Source organism: Dothidotthia symphoricarpi, assembly GCF_010015815.1.
Source record: "Dothidotthia symphoricarpi CBS 119687 unplaced genomic scaffold P153scaffold_22, whole genome shotgun sequence".
Classification (NCBI taxonomy): domain Eukaryota; kingdom Fungi; phylum Ascomycota; class Dothideomycetes; order Pleosporales; family Dothidotthiaceae; genus Dothidotthia; species Dothidotthia symphoricarpi.
Window position 1 is genome coordinate 637,601 of NW_022985029.1, and position 16,573 is coordinate 654,173.

At 53.3% G+C, this 16,573-nt stretch overlaps 6 protein-coding genes across 6 annotated transcripts; 4 read left to right on the plus strand and 2 right to left on the minus strand.

Annotated features, from left to right (window-relative positions):
- Positions 1–200: 200 nt before the first annotated feature.
- Positions 201–1,906, plus strand: P153DRAFT_128496 (epoxide hydrolase 1). The gene is made up of 2 exons (XM_033662028.1): positions 201–567; positions 651–1,906. Exons 1-2 carry the CDS (start codon positions 344–346, stop codon positions 1,612–1,614), a joined length of 1,188 nt encoding a protein of 395 aa, XP_033519219.1. The 5' UTR covers positions 201–343; the 3' UTR covers positions 1,615–1,906.
- Positions 1,907–2,197: 291 nt separating this feature from the next.
- Positions 2,198–2,983, plus strand: P153DRAFT_390294 (uncharacterized protein; the record flags this gene model as incomplete). The annotated part of the gene is made up of 1 exon (XM_033670912.1): positions 2,198–2,983. One exon carries the CDS (start codon positions 2,198–2,200, stop codon positions 2,981–2,983), a length of 786 nt encoding a protein of 261 aa, XP_033519220.1.
- Positions 2,984–4,918: 1,935 nt separating this feature from the next.
- On the minus strand, positions 4,919–9,349 carry P153DRAFT_301715 (uncharacterized protein; the record flags this gene model as incomplete). Its single annotated transcript, XM_033664402.1, has 5 exons — positions 4,919–6,619; positions 7,814–8,088; positions 8,138–8,878; positions 9,064–9,253; positions 9,320–9,349. 5 exons carry the CDS (start codon positions 9,347–9,349, stop codon positions 4,919–4,921), a joined length of 2,937 nt encoding a protein of 978 aa, XP_033519221.1.
- A 202-nt stretch (positions 9,350–9,551) lies between these two features.
- On the plus strand, positions 9,552–10,699 carry P153DRAFT_379410 (uncharacterized protein; the record flags this gene model as incomplete). The annotated part of the gene is made up of 2 exons (XM_033669868.1): positions 9,552–10,431; positions 10,608–10,699. 2 exons carry the CDS (start codon positions 9,552–9,554, stop codon positions 10,697–10,699), a joined length of 972 nt encoding a protein of 323 aa, XP_033519222.1.
- A 1,833-nt stretch (positions 10,700–12,532) lies between these two features.
- Positions 12,533–13,983, minus strand: P153DRAFT_435043 (uncharacterized protein; the record flags this gene model as incomplete). Its single annotated transcript, XM_033673123.1, has 2 exons — positions 12,533–13,648; positions 13,714–13,983. 2 exons carry the CDS (start codon positions 13,981–13,983, stop codon positions 12,878–12,880), a joined length of 1,041 nt encoding a protein of 346 aa, XP_033519223.1. The 3' UTR covers positions 12,533–12,877.
- A 569-nt stretch (positions 13,984–14,552) lies between these two features.
- On the plus strand, positions 14,553–16,410 carry P153DRAFT_128780 (uncharacterized protein). The gene is made up of 3 exons (XM_033662030.1): positions 14,553–15,783; positions 15,841–16,104; positions 16,159–16,410. Exons 1-3 carry the CDS (start codon positions 14,937–14,939, stop codon positions 16,242–16,244), a joined length of 1,197 nt encoding a protein of 398 aa, XP_033519224.1. The 5' UTR covers positions 14,553–14,936; the 3' UTR covers positions 16,245–16,410.
- Positions 16,411–16,573: the final 163 nt, after the last annotated feature.

A 16,573-nucleotide genomic window follows, 5' to 3' on the forward strand; every position in this document is an offset into this window, starting at 1 on the left:
ATTGGGATCAGTACACATGTTTGCCCAAGCGTTTGTGATTATCGGCGACAAGATCATCACTTTCGCACGTGCAAGGTATATGATACACCTTCAACTTGACGCGGTACGCTTAGCTGCATATGCAACATGAGCTTAGGCAGAGCTCTAAACTGTCTACCTGATCTGCTTTGTCACGAATGATTGGTAATATTGTTATAGAGGTAGAGGGTTACGTCATTTGGTCATAATCGACGCTGCCTTCTTTTGATAAAGAGACACAGAGTTAGTGTTCGACACGACTATCAAACTGTCTACTTTCTAGACATCTCTCCATCTTGATTACTTGCACGATCATACAGCAACGATGACCACCAAGCCTTTCGGTGTCGTGCCAGCGGGCGCGAAGCAGCAGCCCACACCATTTGAACTATGCATCGACGAGGGAAAGTTGCAGGACTTTAAGACCCTGTTGAAACTCAGCCCAATAGCCAAAGAGACGTATGAGAATTTGCAAACCAACGGTGAATTTGGCGTTAGCAGGAAATGGGTGTCGGATACAAAAGACTACTGGCTGAAGGAATTTGACTGGTGAGCACAATCAATAGCACGATTAGTTTTGTGCTTTCATAAACTAATGCCACTCGAGAGACATCTTGCTAATTCCGCCGTAGGCGCAAAGAAGAAAACCACATCAATTCGTTCCCAAACTTCAAAAGCCAAGTCTCAGACACCGATGGCGGAAAGTTTGACATTCACTTCGCCGCTTTGTTCTCTTCAAATCCTTCTGCAATCCCAATCGCGTTTTTCCATGGGTGGCCTGGCTCCTTCCTGGAATTTCTGCCCCTGATGGACATACTGCGTAACAAATACACCTCAGAGACCTTGCCATACCACGTCATCGCGCCCTCACTCCCTGGCTTCGGGCTCTCGTCTGACCCGCCTCACACGAAAAATTGGACCACCGAAGACTCAGCGCGCATCATGCACAAGCTTCTTCTATCGTTCGGCTTTGGCGCAACTGGATACCTTGTCCAAGGAGGGGATATCGGAAGTTTCATATCTCGTGATATGGCCGTGAGGTACCCCGAATGCAAAGGCATGCATGTCAACTTCATGCAAACAGGTAATATAAAGTCGAAATCCGACCCAGCGGATGAGCTGAGTGACATGGAGAAGGAGGGTGTGAAGAAACTGGACGAGTTCAACACGGTCGGAAACGGGTATGCTAAGATGCATGCTACAAAGCCATCTACCATTGGTCTTGTACTGGCAAGTTCGCCGCTTGCACAGCTCGCATGGATTGGGGAAAAGTTTTTGGTCTGGACTGACCCAACTACAACTCCTCCGCTCAGCACGATACTCGCCGACATCACACTCTACTGGCTTAGCGAGTGCTACCCAACTTCGATCTACACGTATCGCGAGACGCAGGAAGCAAAATTCGTGGACAAACCAATTGGTTACTCTTACTTCCGATTTGAACTTGCACCTGTCCCGAGAGCCTGGGCTGAGAAGACCGGAAACATGGTGTTTTTCAGGAGCCATGAGAACGGTGGTCATTTTGCAGCGCTTGAGAGACCAGACGTCTTGTTAGCCGATGTCGAGGACTACGTGAAGGTGGCTTGGAAATCTTGATTTTGAATAATTTGTGGTCTGAAGAAAAGCACGTCTCAATCTATGTTTCTTCGTACTATTCGCCAATTGTTAATCGCGGGTCATTTATTTAATGTATCTGAGTATTAGCGCTCGACTTTACAAATGCTCGTCCCGTTTTGGTAATTGTGCTCCTGAAGGATGCTGCGCCTCGTTTCTTGCTGACAGGAGGATGGGCCTTGAAGTGCGCTTACGTGGCTAGCCGAAAGACGTCATCAACCAAACACGATACCTACTAGAACAAGACGCGCGGTAACTGAGCACCACAAATACCTCGTTTACATATACTGTGGTTGTGGCGCTTTCATCTGGCTATAGGGGAACCTTGATGCTTGTCGTCCCGGTTAGTTCCCGTGGCGAAGCATCGCCCCGGTGGTACGTGTCTGCCAATAAACGTCGCACCCCAGCATGGGAATAAGCTTGGCTCGATACCTTTCGTGTTTCGAAACGTGGGGCCGCGGAGTCCAGATGTGCCTCCAAGAAAAGAACAGGATCTCCCGGCTCATTTATAGATCTATCCTGAGTCGTACTCTTTGTTCTCACCAACTTCCTCAACATCCTCATCATGAGATACAACGAGAATAGAGAGTTGGGTGGGATCTGTGGATATTGCAAATCGAGACATGAAGCCAGACAACGCAAAACATCGTCCAGCGAGCTCGTTGTCCCAGGATGCGAACACGCCTACGGCATAATCTCCAAGCCACCTCAACTTCAATTTCTACATGAACGCCCTCGGAATCGTCTTCGGAAGCGGATATCGAAGTCCCCTTCCGCTCGACCCCTTGTAACTCTATACGTTCTCGAATACGAATCATATCCATACAACACTCGGCCCAGCGAATTCCTGGGCGTCTATTCGACCATCGATTCCGTAACAGCCGGAGCCTTTCGACATGGCGCGCACTCATTCTCCAGAGAAGGACTGATTGATGGGAGCCAGTACCTGAGCCTAACAGGTCGGCTCAGAATTGTCCCAACAAGAATGCAGCAAGATAGGGTAGCCGCGGCTATGCCTGATGAAGCTCAAAGTCTGACTGGCGAAGTTGTCAGACCAGACATACCACATCCCGAATACCAAAGCTTCGTAAGACCATGGAACGATGCTGAAGAGAAGATGTATCTGGCGATTCATCAGGAACCTCAGGCAGCGTTTTGCATCGGCTTGTTCACTAAGAAGAGTACGGCATGGGATGCATGTCTAGAAAGCGAGGCCTCGTATGCCTTATCAAACACGTTACACGATGAGACTAGGCAGCTCGATTCAGATGGTTTACCAAGTGTGACAGCTCGACTGACTGGAGGTAGCCATCGCTCATGGTTCGTTGCATCATACACGCTCAACGCATAATAGGCCGGACCGATTCATGTCGTGGTTGGTGTCATCTAGATTCCATTTTGGCGTCAGAACATAATCCAACCCAAACGCTGTCCTCAACTCATCAACTCATCAAATTCTCCATCAATTGCCCATAGCGAAGGGCAGCTACGACGTACTATAAAGCTGCGGCTTGAACGTACGATGGATCTGGAGAAGCGAGACCACGTTCGAAGTCAATCGGTACATACGATATGAGGAGTATTTATTTGAAAGATAGCAAAAAGCAACGATATCAGCTCCGAGAAGAACGTAGAGCCTGGCGGCAGTATCTCAATGCCACACGTTCCGCCGTGAATGGGGCAACGATGAGAATCACAACAACACGAAACTCCAAACATACGCAACGTACTCGGAGTCTACGGTACCATGTCTGTCGGATTACGAGGGAAACGACTCCGAGACGCGATCCAACATCGGACTCGCTCGTCTGGGTTTCTAGATCGACACACCAACAACATGATAGGAGGTCGATTGAATTTTTGGAAGTAGTGCCAAAAGATATAATATACAGAGATCGGAGCACCCATGAGTTGACGTAGCATTGGATGTCCATATAAAACAGAAGGGGCCTTCAGTTTTGAGCAACAGTTGCGATTGCATAGAACAATTTTCATGTCTTTTGGACCGCTAAGAATTTTGTGTACTGTCTGGAAGATAGATACATGGGAAAAGTGGAAAAATCTCGTTTTATAGACAAAAAGACTTGCGGGGGAATCTCTTCTGTCCGACGATGAGGGGAAAAGAAGATTTGAACATCACCATGACATGTGGTGAGAACAAGCACCACTAGCAGGGTCACTCACAGCGCAGCACACCAAGCGGCCATGAAGTCGATATATCCACATTTCCAGGAAGCAGACAAAACAAGCATACAGGATGTAGTGGGCAGTTTTGCGAACCACATTAGAATTTTCGAAAATAGAATTGGATCGCAAATTAGAACAATAGAAACTTTGATCATGTCTCTACCACTCAGGAATTCCATGGATTTTCACTGCTGTCTTTTCATGCGAAAACACCATGCTGTCGATAGTCATATCACGTCCTGGTATACATCTCAGGTACACATGTACCACACAGCATCTCATGGCGGAAGTGGACAGTCTTTTTGGTGCGCGTACTCATCGAAAACCCACAGCGAAGGTTTCACATGGATATCCATTGTGTCGTTTTGATCGAACGAAGCCATACCCAGCAGGCTCTCCTGATTTTCATCCGTTCGCGGAAGCCATAAGAGAAGACATTTTATGCGAGAAGAACGAATGAATACACATGGACGACACTGAACCAATTTTGAACTGAGAAAATAGCAGCCAAGAAATGGCGTTTTGTTACTGCCGCGAGCGGGCATCTCCATATGTACCCTTCCCGATAGTTTAGGACAGGAGAGAGGCAAGTTGGAAAGTCAGAGATGACTGCCACATCGGATTACATTGGAGACTTTTTGGTGGGATGTGGTTCGGGAAATATGTGCGAGGAGAATATGTGAGGTGTTTTTATTTTGATTGGCAGGGACGAACGACGCCATAACTGACACATGGATGTATTTTGAAAGGAAGAGAGAGTTTATGTGTATGTAGAGAGGAATGGCAAGAAGATGCGAGAGGAATTTATATAGCTAACTAACTATGTGTGTGTCGTACCGAATGTGTAATGATAGTTAAACATAGCCAAGTATACGTAACAAAAGAGCCTCCCATATATTCGTACTCATACAACAACGTCTCACGCTCCACTCTTACCCGCAACGCGAATCCGACGAACCGCAAAAACCACACAAAAAGAAACAACCCATGTATACCCAACATGCAAGAGCCCCCAAAAGAAGAAGGCCAAAGCCGATGCATGCAACCCCACCCAAACACAAAAAAAACGCCCGCTACTATCCAAAACCCACAACACCACTCAGAACCAATAGCTATCCCCACTCCCACTTATTTCAAACACACAGCCCAACGCCCTCCCCTGCTCCGCCAACTTCTCCTCGCCCTCGCGTAACTCTTTGAGGATCTGCTCCCCGACGAGCGGCCCATCCGAACACGTGTCTTTGATGTGGATGACCACGATCTTGAGGCCCTTGAGCGGTGGTTCAAACGCCGCGGCCAGAAGCGCTCTACTCGGTTCTCCTTGGGCTTTGATCGGTTCCGCCTGTATTTTCCCCGGCTCCAGCGTGATACCCGACACGCCCAGCGCCGTTGCCGCCGGCGGCGGGAGCACAGACAGACACGGTGTACTAGCGCCCGTCGCGTCGCGCGAGTAGTCCGTCATGAGCTCATCGTCCGTGTACGGGAAAGGGAATACATGTGCATGTGTGCCCTCGAGGGGGGTGTCGATGGCCTTGCTCCTTGTGCGCTTGTCAGCCTCAATATGCAGACCTTGACTTGCGCGTTTCCGCTTCCTGCCCTTCCGTGTTTCGTCGTGCTCTCTGCGCGCCTCGCGGACTTTGTCGGCGAGATTCTGCAGCTCGACGAGGAGGTGTCGGGGCGAGAGGTGGCCGAACAGCACGGCGTCGGCTTGCGCGTTGGTGTAGCTGCATTCTATGAATATGCCCGTGAGGATGCCAGCGGCGAGTTTTGGCGCGGCTTCCGCCCAGATGAGTGCTGTTCGGGGGGTGAGACTCAGGCTGTCGGGCTCCACGTCGCCGAAGATGAGCACTTCTTTTGTCGGCGTTGTGATTGTGGACTCTGTGCGTATGAAATATGCTGTCGAGTCGATGGCACACTGGTCAGGTATAGCCTGTCGACTTTCGAGCGCAGGCGTACCGGGAGTGCTTTGCGCGGCGAGGGAGAAGCTCGTGGAACGGCCTTCACGCATATCGAGGCCCAGGTTGTGCGGGATACTCGTGGTGTCCGACATGGAGCCAGCATGCGCGTGGCCGCGCATGCAGTGGCCATGAGTGACTTTGAAGCCTTTGACACCGAGGCCGTCGCATACTTCAATGTAGCCCCTACCGCTTCCTTGGCCAAGAGCAATGTTGCCACCCTCTGCAAGGCGCTGGAAAGATACCAAACCAACGCCGCCGTCTTCGTCTGTGAGATTTGGCCAAATGATGTTGTTGAAGATATGCGTTTTGATGGCGTTGACTGTGAAAGGGAGTGCTGCGAGGCGTTTCGGGCGGGACGTGTTGTGGAAAGCTGCTGTATTAATCACAAACCCAGAGACGTGATCAAGATGTGGGTGTGTGATCAGATACGTCGAAACGTGCTCTCTCACCAAATGCAACGCATTCGCCCTGGCGCTCGTGTGGGGAAACGGTAAGCCGGCAAAGACGCCCTCTTTAAGCGTTGTAATAGCAAGGGGCACTTCCACCTCAGAGATTGCAGAATCAGTACCAGATTCCTCGTCAGAGAGTGAGACATACGGAGTATGTGGCGACGGAGACTTCACGTCCCTACCGTTAACGACCCCATCACCATTCTGAGGCTTTGACACCTCTTTGACATGTGGCTCAGACACAAGCGGAAAGTCTCTTTCCAGAATGCGGGTGATTGCTGCGAGGTGGGAGCCCGCATCGACAGCCAAGACAGAGTTCTTTGACCATTTCGTAGCCGTCGAACGCACCAGGAAGCCCGTGACGTTGTCTTCGCTCGGTCCTCCTCCAGATCCCTATACGCTGTTAGCAGAAACTCGAGCAACGCGATCCACTTGTTCATCGAAGCAATTTGTAGAACGAAATAACGGCGACTTACCAAACATATCACCTGGATAGCAGGTTCATGCGCATGCCCGGACGTCCTCCGAACCGCTCTAGCAGGTTGTCCATCGCTCTCCTTCATCCCCGCGGCTCCTTAATTTTGGCGATACACCAACACACCTGTCTCAACCCTTTCGCCTACTTTCTTTCAAGATCGATGACCCTTGCAGCGCAGCACCAATCTCAGCCACCCGCCTCGAACTCAACTCTTAACTCGCGTCTTTGCAGCTCGCACCCTTACGACCCCGAACTGATGTGACAGCACCGCGTGAACAGCCACCCGTCCCCCAACAGCCGGCGCGATGCGGTGCGGTGCAAGCACCCGCGTCACCCCAGATCGCCACGCTCGCTCAACACTTTTGCCCCAAATCCCAAACCCAAAATCCCAGATCCCAGCTCTTTCCCTATACGGTGGCAAACAACGGCGCTCTCCTGAACCTAGTTCACCGCTCCAAAGGCAATGTGCAGCGCGTGAAAACCGTCTGCGATGTATGTAATGCGACGTGAGACCACACACCGCTCGATCGATATGAGACAAAAGCGACTGTTGAGGAAGAAAAGCAATGAAAGATGCAGAACAAGACTCGAGACTGAGCAGGACGACACTCTCAACCCTTCGTTGTTGTGCCGTGCTTTCTCCCGGCTGTGGCTGATGAACAGATGCCTAATGTATAAAGCGGCCAATGGGAGTGGTTGCAGGACAGCCGCGGCCTGCAGGAAAGTGAAGCACAAGGCGCAGACCTGGGTCGAGGCTTGGAGCAGACATCACAAATGCAGTAGATGGAAGACATTGTTTCTGCACGTAGCCAACATGACGAATAGTGACAGCCAAACTCGTGGGGTACATCCTAATTGCGGGGTAAGGGCAACGTGCGACATCACTGCAGCAGAAATCTAATTTGGGCGTTGTAAACATCGCGTGCTGCATTTTTGAGCCTCTATGATTGGGCATTGGTAGGGTCATTCATCTACCAAAAGGTGCCCACGTCTCTTCCGTCGTCCCTCATCCGCGCATCCATGCATCCATCCGTACCAGGTCGTAAAATCATCCGCATCATTATCAAAACGAACGCCCTCCCATCAAGAGAAAGCGCTTACTTGAACACCTTACCGTCGGCCCACTCGTATGACTTGCCCTCAACCTCGATGGGCTTGTCCCACGACCACTGGTCGTTGACAAACTCGCGGTCCTCGGGCTTCTGGGGGTCGAGCTTGGTGAACTCGTAGCTCTCGTAGTCGGGGGCAACATCGAAAGCAGGAAGAGCATCCTGGCCGCGGATGAAGAAAGCACCCTTGATGATGGAGTCGTTGGCTGTGCCGTAGACAGAGGCGGCACCGAAGATGTACTTGCGGCTACCCTCAAGACGGGCGAAGAAACCACCTGACGTACGTTAGTAATCGAAGACGTTGGCTGTAGCAGAGTCACATACCAATCAAGTTGGAGGTCATGAAGGTCTGGGTCAGCTCGTCGTTGTACTTGTAGTCGACCTTGTAGATGGAGTACTCCTCGAAGTTTGCGTTCTCCCAGAACCAGGGAATGGCAACCTCACGGGTCTCCTCGTTGGAGTACTTGCGCTTCCAGTCGTCAAGGACAAAGGTGGCGCGGGGCAGAGCCTCGAGCGGGTGCTTGGCCTTGGGCGCGGGGGCAGCCTCCTCCTCCTCCTCAGCCTCCTCCTTCTTGGGCTTGGGGGCGGCCTTGGCCTGCTCCTTCTTGGGCTTATCCTCCTTTGGCTTCTGGGGCGCGGCATTCTTAATGGCCTCCTTGATCAGCTCGTACTTGGGGGCAACGGCGGAGTAGCTGGACTGGTTGTAGATGGTCTCGTACCAACGGCTGACGTTGGGGTTCTCCTCGCGCCACTTGGCATCGAAGAAGTACTGGAAGCCACGGGCGAGGATGCTCGTAGCGAACAGATCGGCAAGAGTCAGACGCTCGCCAACAAGGTAGGTGCGGGTGGCGAGGTGCTCCTCGAGGACGTTGACGGCCTTGAGAGCAGCCTTCTGTGAGTCATCGACGTTCTTCTTGTTGTAGGGGTCGCGGCCGAGGATGGGGCGGAACCAGCCGCCGAGGGGAGAGAGGACCTCAGTGTTGACAAAGGACATCCATCGGAGGATGGTGGCGTAGTCCTGCTTGGTCTTGCCGAGGAGGCTGGTCTTCTCGTTTTGCGAGGCCACTGGGATGCGTCAGTTTCTGAGTCACCGCGAGACGACTGAGGCTGGAGGGACGGTGCAAACGCAGATCAGAGTGTATTTTTTCAACAGTAGTTTTCAGACAGGGATAACTGAATGAATGACATTCGACATCATGTAGCGAACAGAGGGGACGGTGCAGGCGCAGGTGCAGGTGCGGGGCACTCACAGTAAACAGCAATGGCGACCGACTCGGAGAGCACGAAGCCGTCAGCGCCCTCGAACGTGGGCACCTTTCCGAGCTTGTTAAGCTTCAGGTACTCGGCGGGCACGCCCTTGGCGGGCTCGGTCTCGACGAACTCGACGTCGAGGCCGTTCTCCTTTGCGACGGCGAGGAGCGATGTGGTACGCGGGTTACCCTGTTGGCCTGCTGTCAGCACTCATTCGGTGGGGACATGTCGCACACACGTGGGACAGGCACTTACCGCGTAGCTGTAGAGCTTGCCGAACGACATGATTGCAGTGTGAACGGTGGTTGACAAAACAAACAAAGTGTGTGTGAGGGGCGTTGAGGAGGAAGGAAAATTGGCTGGTCAAGGCGGGGTGTTTTTTGTGCTCAATTTCCATGTTTGCTTAGTCATGTCTAGCGCTTTTTTTGGAGCATCCCATCCGTCGACATGTGCCATCCAGGACATCCAGGACCCGACCCGAGGCGCAATGGCGAGCAGAGAACTGTCACGAACGCTGCGGCGGGCTGTCGACTGCCTGGGACATCGCGCAGCGCCCCAGTGCCAGCGGACGACTCGATACCCTCTCGCGACATCACGGTGCATCTCGACGACGACACCACGACCCGCAGAAGTTACGGGCAGCGAGACCCTCGAGCCCTTTACCGCCGCCCCGGAGATCGACTTTTCCAACGAAAATGGCGGGAAACGAAGCGGCAAGAACCTGCTGCGCACACTGCGCGTCGTGCCCGCATCGCCGTCCTACTTCAGCGCAAAGCCCACCTTCACCGATGACTTCATCTCGCTGTCCGCCCTCCTCCGCACCGTGGCCACGCTCCCCACCATCCCCGCTGCAGAAGCGCCAAAGGTCGCGTGGAAAACGATCGATCAGTACCGCATCATGACCAACGAGCCCGTCAAGACGCAGCGCTACCACAAGATGCTGCATCTTCTGCGCCGGCTGAACTGCATCCACCCGTCGCTGATGCCGCAGGAGGTCACTCAAGCCATGCTGCGATACAAGAAGGCCAGTCAACCCGGAGACATCAAGCCCAAGCCTGGTGTCATCGACGAGCTGGGCAGGGCCAAGGGAGTCGGGCGAAGGAAGACGAGCTCTGCCGTGGCTTGGCTTGTCGAGGGTGAAGGCGAGGTGCTGATCAACGGCAAGTCGCTCTCGCAGTTCTTTGGTCGCCTGCACCACCGCGAGAGTGCTGTGTGGGCGCTCAAGGCTACGCAGCGACTGGACAAGTACAATCTGTTCGCTTTGGTGCAGGGTGGCGGTCTGACTGGTCAAGCTGAAGCTTTGACCTTGGCAGTAGGAAAGGCACTGCTGGTACATGAGCCAGCCTTGAAGCCAGCCGTGCGACGAGGTGAGTCAGTTTCCTTTCCTCCTACTCTGTCATGCGTGGTCAGCCTTCCTCCGGCTATTCATCCGTGTGTGCCGCCTGTACCGCCTCGGTTCCGTATCACGTTTTCGAACGTGCCTCCCGAACGTCCGGCAGACGCCGTGCCGTACTCCTCAACACAAACGCTAATACTTCCACAGCCGGCTGCGTAACCCGTGACCCCCGAAAGGTTGAAAGGAAGAAAGCAGGCCATGTCAAGGCCCGCAAGATGCCTACCTGGGTCAAGCGCTGAACGTCCTTTTACATATTGTACATCAACCTGTATATTGCCTGCTTCCTTGGTGTTTAGCATAGTCACATGTCACCTAGTTTGCCTAAGCAACCTGAGTCGTTTGGCGATTCAAGGTTGATGTCACGATGGATGATCGATACCTGAAGCCTACATTGTGAGAGACGTCGTATACTACCATCTTCTCATATCATTATCAATACTCAAGTGTAGTATCCGTTCCACATATTGAACGTTATATCACTAACACTAGAGCTCAACTACACTCCAGCAAAAGGCTAGTCAGACGATGCGTCTAAGGTCGTGACTTGAAGAACATATCTGTCATATGGTGGACGTGTTGTATGTTGGGAATATCAGTATTTTGCCGACATACACAATCCTTGGCAAAGCTGAACGCGTTCTGTACGTCGTCATCATATTGGAGTAAACATGTCATACGATGTCGTGTTGCAATGTTTGAATGTTTAGTCCAAGTAGTCTGAAGCAACCGGCTTCCACGCACAGGAATTAATGAGGCGATCAACAGATAGTCCATATGCGAGTGCGAAACAGGGCCGATCTTAGCTCAGTATGGTACGTATGCGCGTCCTTGGACGCCTCGTCGTACAACCTATGAATTGCATCAGGCAGGTCTCTTCAAATCGTTCGAATCTGTCAAAAAAAAGAGACAAGGTTGTTCCAGGCATGTGAATAAGAACCGGTTCGGCGGCTGACCCAATTGTGTTACGAGGAACCCACATGGTAACGATCTCTTCGTTAATCTCGGCCGTGCAACGGACATTGGAATGGAGTGCTGATGCAACTGGGATTCGCTTCAATGCCGGTACCGATGAGTATCCATGATTCTTTTGTGAGGGAACCCAGCAAGACAGCGACTGACTGGGACAGGGTTCGGATACTCATGATGCCCGCGCCGCGATACATAAGATGATTGGAATCAGTTCTGTGGCCAAGTGCTGACGAATCCATTGTGTAGCAATTCTGCTGTTCATTTGACGTGCAAGGACATCCCTCTGAACGAATGGCGGACGCCGACAACGCATATGTCCAGGTAGTGTCGAGCTTGATCCGTGCAGGCATGATCTCTGAAAGACTCTGGCAGCTGAGCGAATTATGTATCAAATTGACCTGGACACGTATCTCTGGTTTCTTCATCAAATGGGCGACGCAGCATTGACTGGCTGATCGTGTTGCGAGATGAGCGGCGGAGAAGGGATGAAAAGTCCTTGTTCATTTGACATGCATGATGTTGACTTTGCTCGTGCAGCGAAGGTTTGATTTGAGTGTCTCGCTTTGACGTTGGGTTGGAAGTCCCAAAGTGTCGGTACCTACCTATACGTTGTTCGTGCTTTTGGCCGGCAGACTCAGGGAACGTCAGAAGTAGGCGGTGGTGCGAGATTGTGTTTGGCGAGTGGAATAGGTGTTGCAGTCTGTAACACAGATAGGAAACCCTGACTCGTTGCGCAATGCTTCGATTGGGGGTGTTTCACAAGGCAGGCCAATTGCGTTGCTCCCGCATTCGTTTGGCACTGCCGGCAATTGTACCGTGAGAACAACAATGGCCCGATCCTGGACGCAGTGTCAGGGTCTAAATTTAGTATCCAGGAACGTCAGAGCAGGCACTTGAGCAGGTCCCCAAAGGCTGTTCGTGCAGGTAGATAGCTTATTGGAGGGGGAGCGCATTTTGACAGAGCGACGAACGTCTTAGTTGCTTCGCCTGGAAATGAAACCTTCTCGAAGCGTGTTCGCCGTAGACCTGATCATTTGCTGGGGTTCGTGCGGAAGCCAGGGCCGCTTGACGATCGCCCGTTGATCGGGTGACGCACCAGTCCCGTGTAGTTTCCCTATGGCGGGTGATTGAGACGACGCTGGTTTCATTTCGCGATCGCCTGTTGCTGCAGCACACCAGCGGAAGCTTTCCTGAGGGTTACAGTAGGCCGAAGCCCTGTCATGCACGTGTGCAGACCTTCACGCATGGGCGGCGGATGAGGCGAGCAAGAAGGCGGTCGGTAGTTTGTGAGGCTGCCGAGCGAGTGGTGAATGTCGTCAGCATGATCCAAGTGCTGCTATGTGGAGATGGAGGAAGCCAACTTAAGCGTGATCTGCTGTTCCAGGCAGGGACCACTCAGATCGCCTGGAAGGGGGATCCGGCCTCATTGTAAACCTGGTTCTCTCCGTCTAGCAGAATGGATGACAAAACGAGATGGATTGTGAAGCGTCGTCAAGATGTGTGGACGAGGAACTACCACATTGCGTCACTGCGATACGGAAGGGAGCGCCGTCCAATGCGGGAGAGCCGAGTGAGGCTGTAGGATTCATGGCGATCAGCCACGCGTAAAATCCCTGTCGTCGTCTGCGGGATCCTGCATCAGAGATGAGAGGTCCTGATTGAGACGAGATGCTGACCCCTGAGCTCTCTGGCCATCTTCTGCGCAGCACGTCGTCCGTCTCTAACGCAGCGACGACGACTGTGCAATAACGCCGCAGAGGTTCGGAGGCCATCCGACGTTCTGCAAGCATGAAACACCCTTGCGACCAAGTCGACAAGCCACTGCTGCTGGCTGCGACCTGTCGGACTCGGGCTCGCTGAGGCCCTGCAGCCCGTCGCGACTCGGCCCAAGCTGGAGTGTCGTCCATCTGGGGGAGGGGGAGCCTTCTCCTGGCCCAGCAGCATGGCGACATTTGGCCGCCGTGGAGCCGCGTGAGGCGCAGTCGACGACTCCTGCGCATAGAGCAGAGCAGAGCCGTGTTGTGGTCTTGCAGGCCGGCCCACACCAGTCCACATGTTGTAAACCAGTCCCCGCCGACGCCCACGGACGCAATGCAGCCCTGCAGCAATCCTTCGTGCGCCCAGCAATGGCAGATGCAGATGCAGATCCACCATGGACGATCTGTAACTGTGGCTTGCACATCGCTGGCCCCGCCATGACCCTTTCGGAAATCGAAAGACTTCAAGCTCAGTCATCAAGAGGGCATCTAAATGCTCTCTTACTCGCTAGTCAAGCCACACCCACTCTGTAGGAACAGCACGGCCTGGCCTCTGATCTCGAGCTCCACCGGCCGGTGGGTGTATTTGCAGCCAGTTCGCCGATGTGGCGCGTCACAGCTTCCTTTTTGCTCTTCACGCTCCCAATGAGGCTCGTCTGCAACCTCAATTCACACCCGCCCTCCTCCGTCGTCATCTCGCTGCTACCCCAGCACTCCCGCACTCCCCACTCCACTCTCGCCCGAGGGGTTTTCCGGGCGTCAGCCCTGGGCACCATCCGCAAACCGACGCCGACCATCTCTTCTCTGAATGCAGGTCGCTCGTGACGTCCTCTACTCGTGAAGGAAACAAGGCCTTTGCTCCCCTTTCCGTAAGCCCAGCGCGCGGGCCTACAAAAATAAACTCTGCCGCTCTTTTGTCTCGTCTCGGTCCGAACGTCCGTCTACTCCTCCCAGCACCATCTTCCTCTCGTCCAGTGCGCATACAGAACTTCGTGTCGATTGTGACGAGTGCCGGTAGACGTTTTGGCCGTTGAGCTCGGCACGCAGACGTTGACAAGCTGTTTGAGACGATCCCTTAGATCGCACGCTACTCGGGTGTGTTTGAAGGGCAGTCCTTGCACGCTGCAGGAGCTGCTTCACCACCGACGCCCATTGACACCGGCTTCTCCACGCTTGCTTTTGCCCGACCTCTCCCTGTCATTTACTGGCTACGTGTCTAGCTGGCCCACCTTCGCAAACACTTCCACAGCAATTCTACTTCGGGACGTCGACCCCCGAGTTTTGCCAGCCCCATTGCCAGACATCCTCGCCGCATCGAAGCGAGGATACCCTGGGACTTTCACGCGCGTCGGCAAGGTTCCTGCGCCAGCTGCTTTTTCAGGACCTCTGGGCTCCATTGGCATCGCTGTTGACGCGCTAGGGCTGTGTTTATTATATCCATTTGTCTGGAGCTTCAGGCATTCGAATCCATACAATTCAGACGTCACCCCCTCTTCCTTGACCGGCCTTCCCTTCATCCTGTTCACTTGGCTCTTCCCAATACGGCTTCCCAACCAACGCGCCTCTTGCTGCAACATCAAGTCACTCACTCAACCACGCCTCTCGCTTCTCCACACCCGCTGCGACTCTCATCCACTACCATCCTTAAGCCTGCAAGCTGGCCAATTACGCGACTCCGCCAGTCTCGCCCTTGGGGTATCGGGCACTTGAATCGCCCTTCGGTCTACAGCTCAAAGATCGCCTGGGTGGGATGGACCATGATCGTCGGCCGCGGCAGAGTCCCTCAGGTTATGCGACTCAGCAAGGCACGCTCCTTCCCCCACAGTCAACATATCCTGCTGTGGTAAGCGCATCCGACCGCTTCAGGCAAGCGCCTTTGACTACACCTGCTCAGCCCACGTCCGCCCCGTCTTCTGGAAGTCGCGCAAGCTCTCAGGCCTATGGCTACGCGTATGGGGAAGGCCCACAATTCGTCGGATCGTCGATTCAACCCCCAGGCGTCTCGTATGGCGCACAAGACTACGGTGCCGATCAGCAACAGCAGGCGCAGCGTGCGCCGCAGCAGTACTCGCCGTACGGTCAGAACATCATGTACAGCGTGCCTAGTGCGCAAGGCTCAGCAACTGCACCATCCCAGTATGAGCCTGTGGAACAGTATCAACAAGACAGGGACTCGGCCATACAAGTCCTGAGCACCGGCTTTGGCGTCGCACAACCGCAATATTACAATGTGGCAGGCGAAAGTGGTCCCACGAGTGCACCTGCTCCTTCTATTGCAGCCCAGAACGTTCCTTCGCAGTATCCTTCGCTAGGATATACAACACCGCAAGCCCCTGTCGGACGAGAACCGCTCGCGCCCAGCTACTCTGCCCCCGGCATGACAGATCCACACCAGGCGCCTGCCCAAGCGGGCTATTCTCAGGCCAGCTATAGCAGCGAGCAGCAGAGTAGTGGCAATGAATACGACGACTTCTACAACAACTATCAATCAGAGCTCAAGAAGACTTTCGAACAGGTGCGTGATGGTCGGATCAGCGAAGCTGGCGCACAGCTCTACAGGTTATCTGAATGGCTGCTACATTGGGCCGAGACACTAGGTGAGTCTCCTCGTAGGCACACAATGGGACGAGCAGCTGAATTGACTACAGGACTAGTTCGCGACGACGAGGCGCACTACTCTCAGCGGCTCAAGCTGTGGGAGGAATTCAACACTTGTTGGTTGGCGACATTGCAGAAGCAGAAGGCGTTGACTCAGGACATGATCAGAACTGGTCAGCGACCGCAGCCGCCACAGACGCTGATCGACTACGACTTCCTTGAGAAGATGGGTACTCAACTCGTCAAGAACTGCGACACTATGGAGAAGCATGGGTTGGTCGACTACCAAATGGGTGTATGGGAAGAAGAGATTGTTGCGAGTAAGTGTTTTTCGTGTCGCATCTCTCCCCGCCAATCTCTAATACATTTTATAGTGTTGACATCCTGCCTCGATCTTCTCGAAGAAGTCGGCGCTGGCTCTTCCTCACAACGACCCACATCAACAGCACGAAGACGATGATTGCATTTGTCTGACGACGGCGACGACGACGATCTGTTCGGTACCCCAATACATCAACACCGTCCTGATTGCGCATCAATCTCACCCGAGTAGACTACTCTATCTTAGTCTCGCATGCGCCCACAATCACCGAAACGATATTAAGCTCCGAGCGTCTTGTGGACACTACCGGTTTTCTTCTCTTATACACATGTCAAACTCGCAGCATTCAAGGGTGTTGGTTTTGCTTTTCTTGTTATAGACAGCATTGGGCGTCGGACGTAGCATTGGACACGATTTCTGGGAGGCAACCTGTTTTTTTGCGCTATTGTTTTCTACGTATACGCGTC

Excerpts from the sequence above, each read along its gene's own strand:
- P153DRAFT_128496 (XM_033662028.1), top strand. The coding sequence starts at position 344 with ATGACCACCAAGCCTTTCGGTGTCGTGCCAGCGGGCGCGAAGCAGCAG. Across the intron at positions 568-650 it reads TGGCTGAAGGAATTTGACTG|GCGCAAAGAAGAAAACCACA; the intron begins GTGAGCACAATC and ends ATTCCGCCGTAG.
- P153DRAFT_128780 (XM_033662030.1), top strand. The coding sequence starts at position 14,937 with ATGGACCATGATCGTCGGCCGCGGCAGAGTCCCTCAGGTTATGCGACT. Across the intron at positions 15,784-15,840 it reads ACATTGGGCCGAGACACTAG|TTCGCGACGACGAGGCGCAC; the intron begins GTGAGTCTCCTC and ends CTACAGGACTAG. Across the intron at positions 16,105-16,158 it reads GGAAGAAGAGATTGTTGCGA|TGTTGACATCCTGCCTCGAT; the intron begins GTAAGTGTTTTT and ends TACATTTTATAG.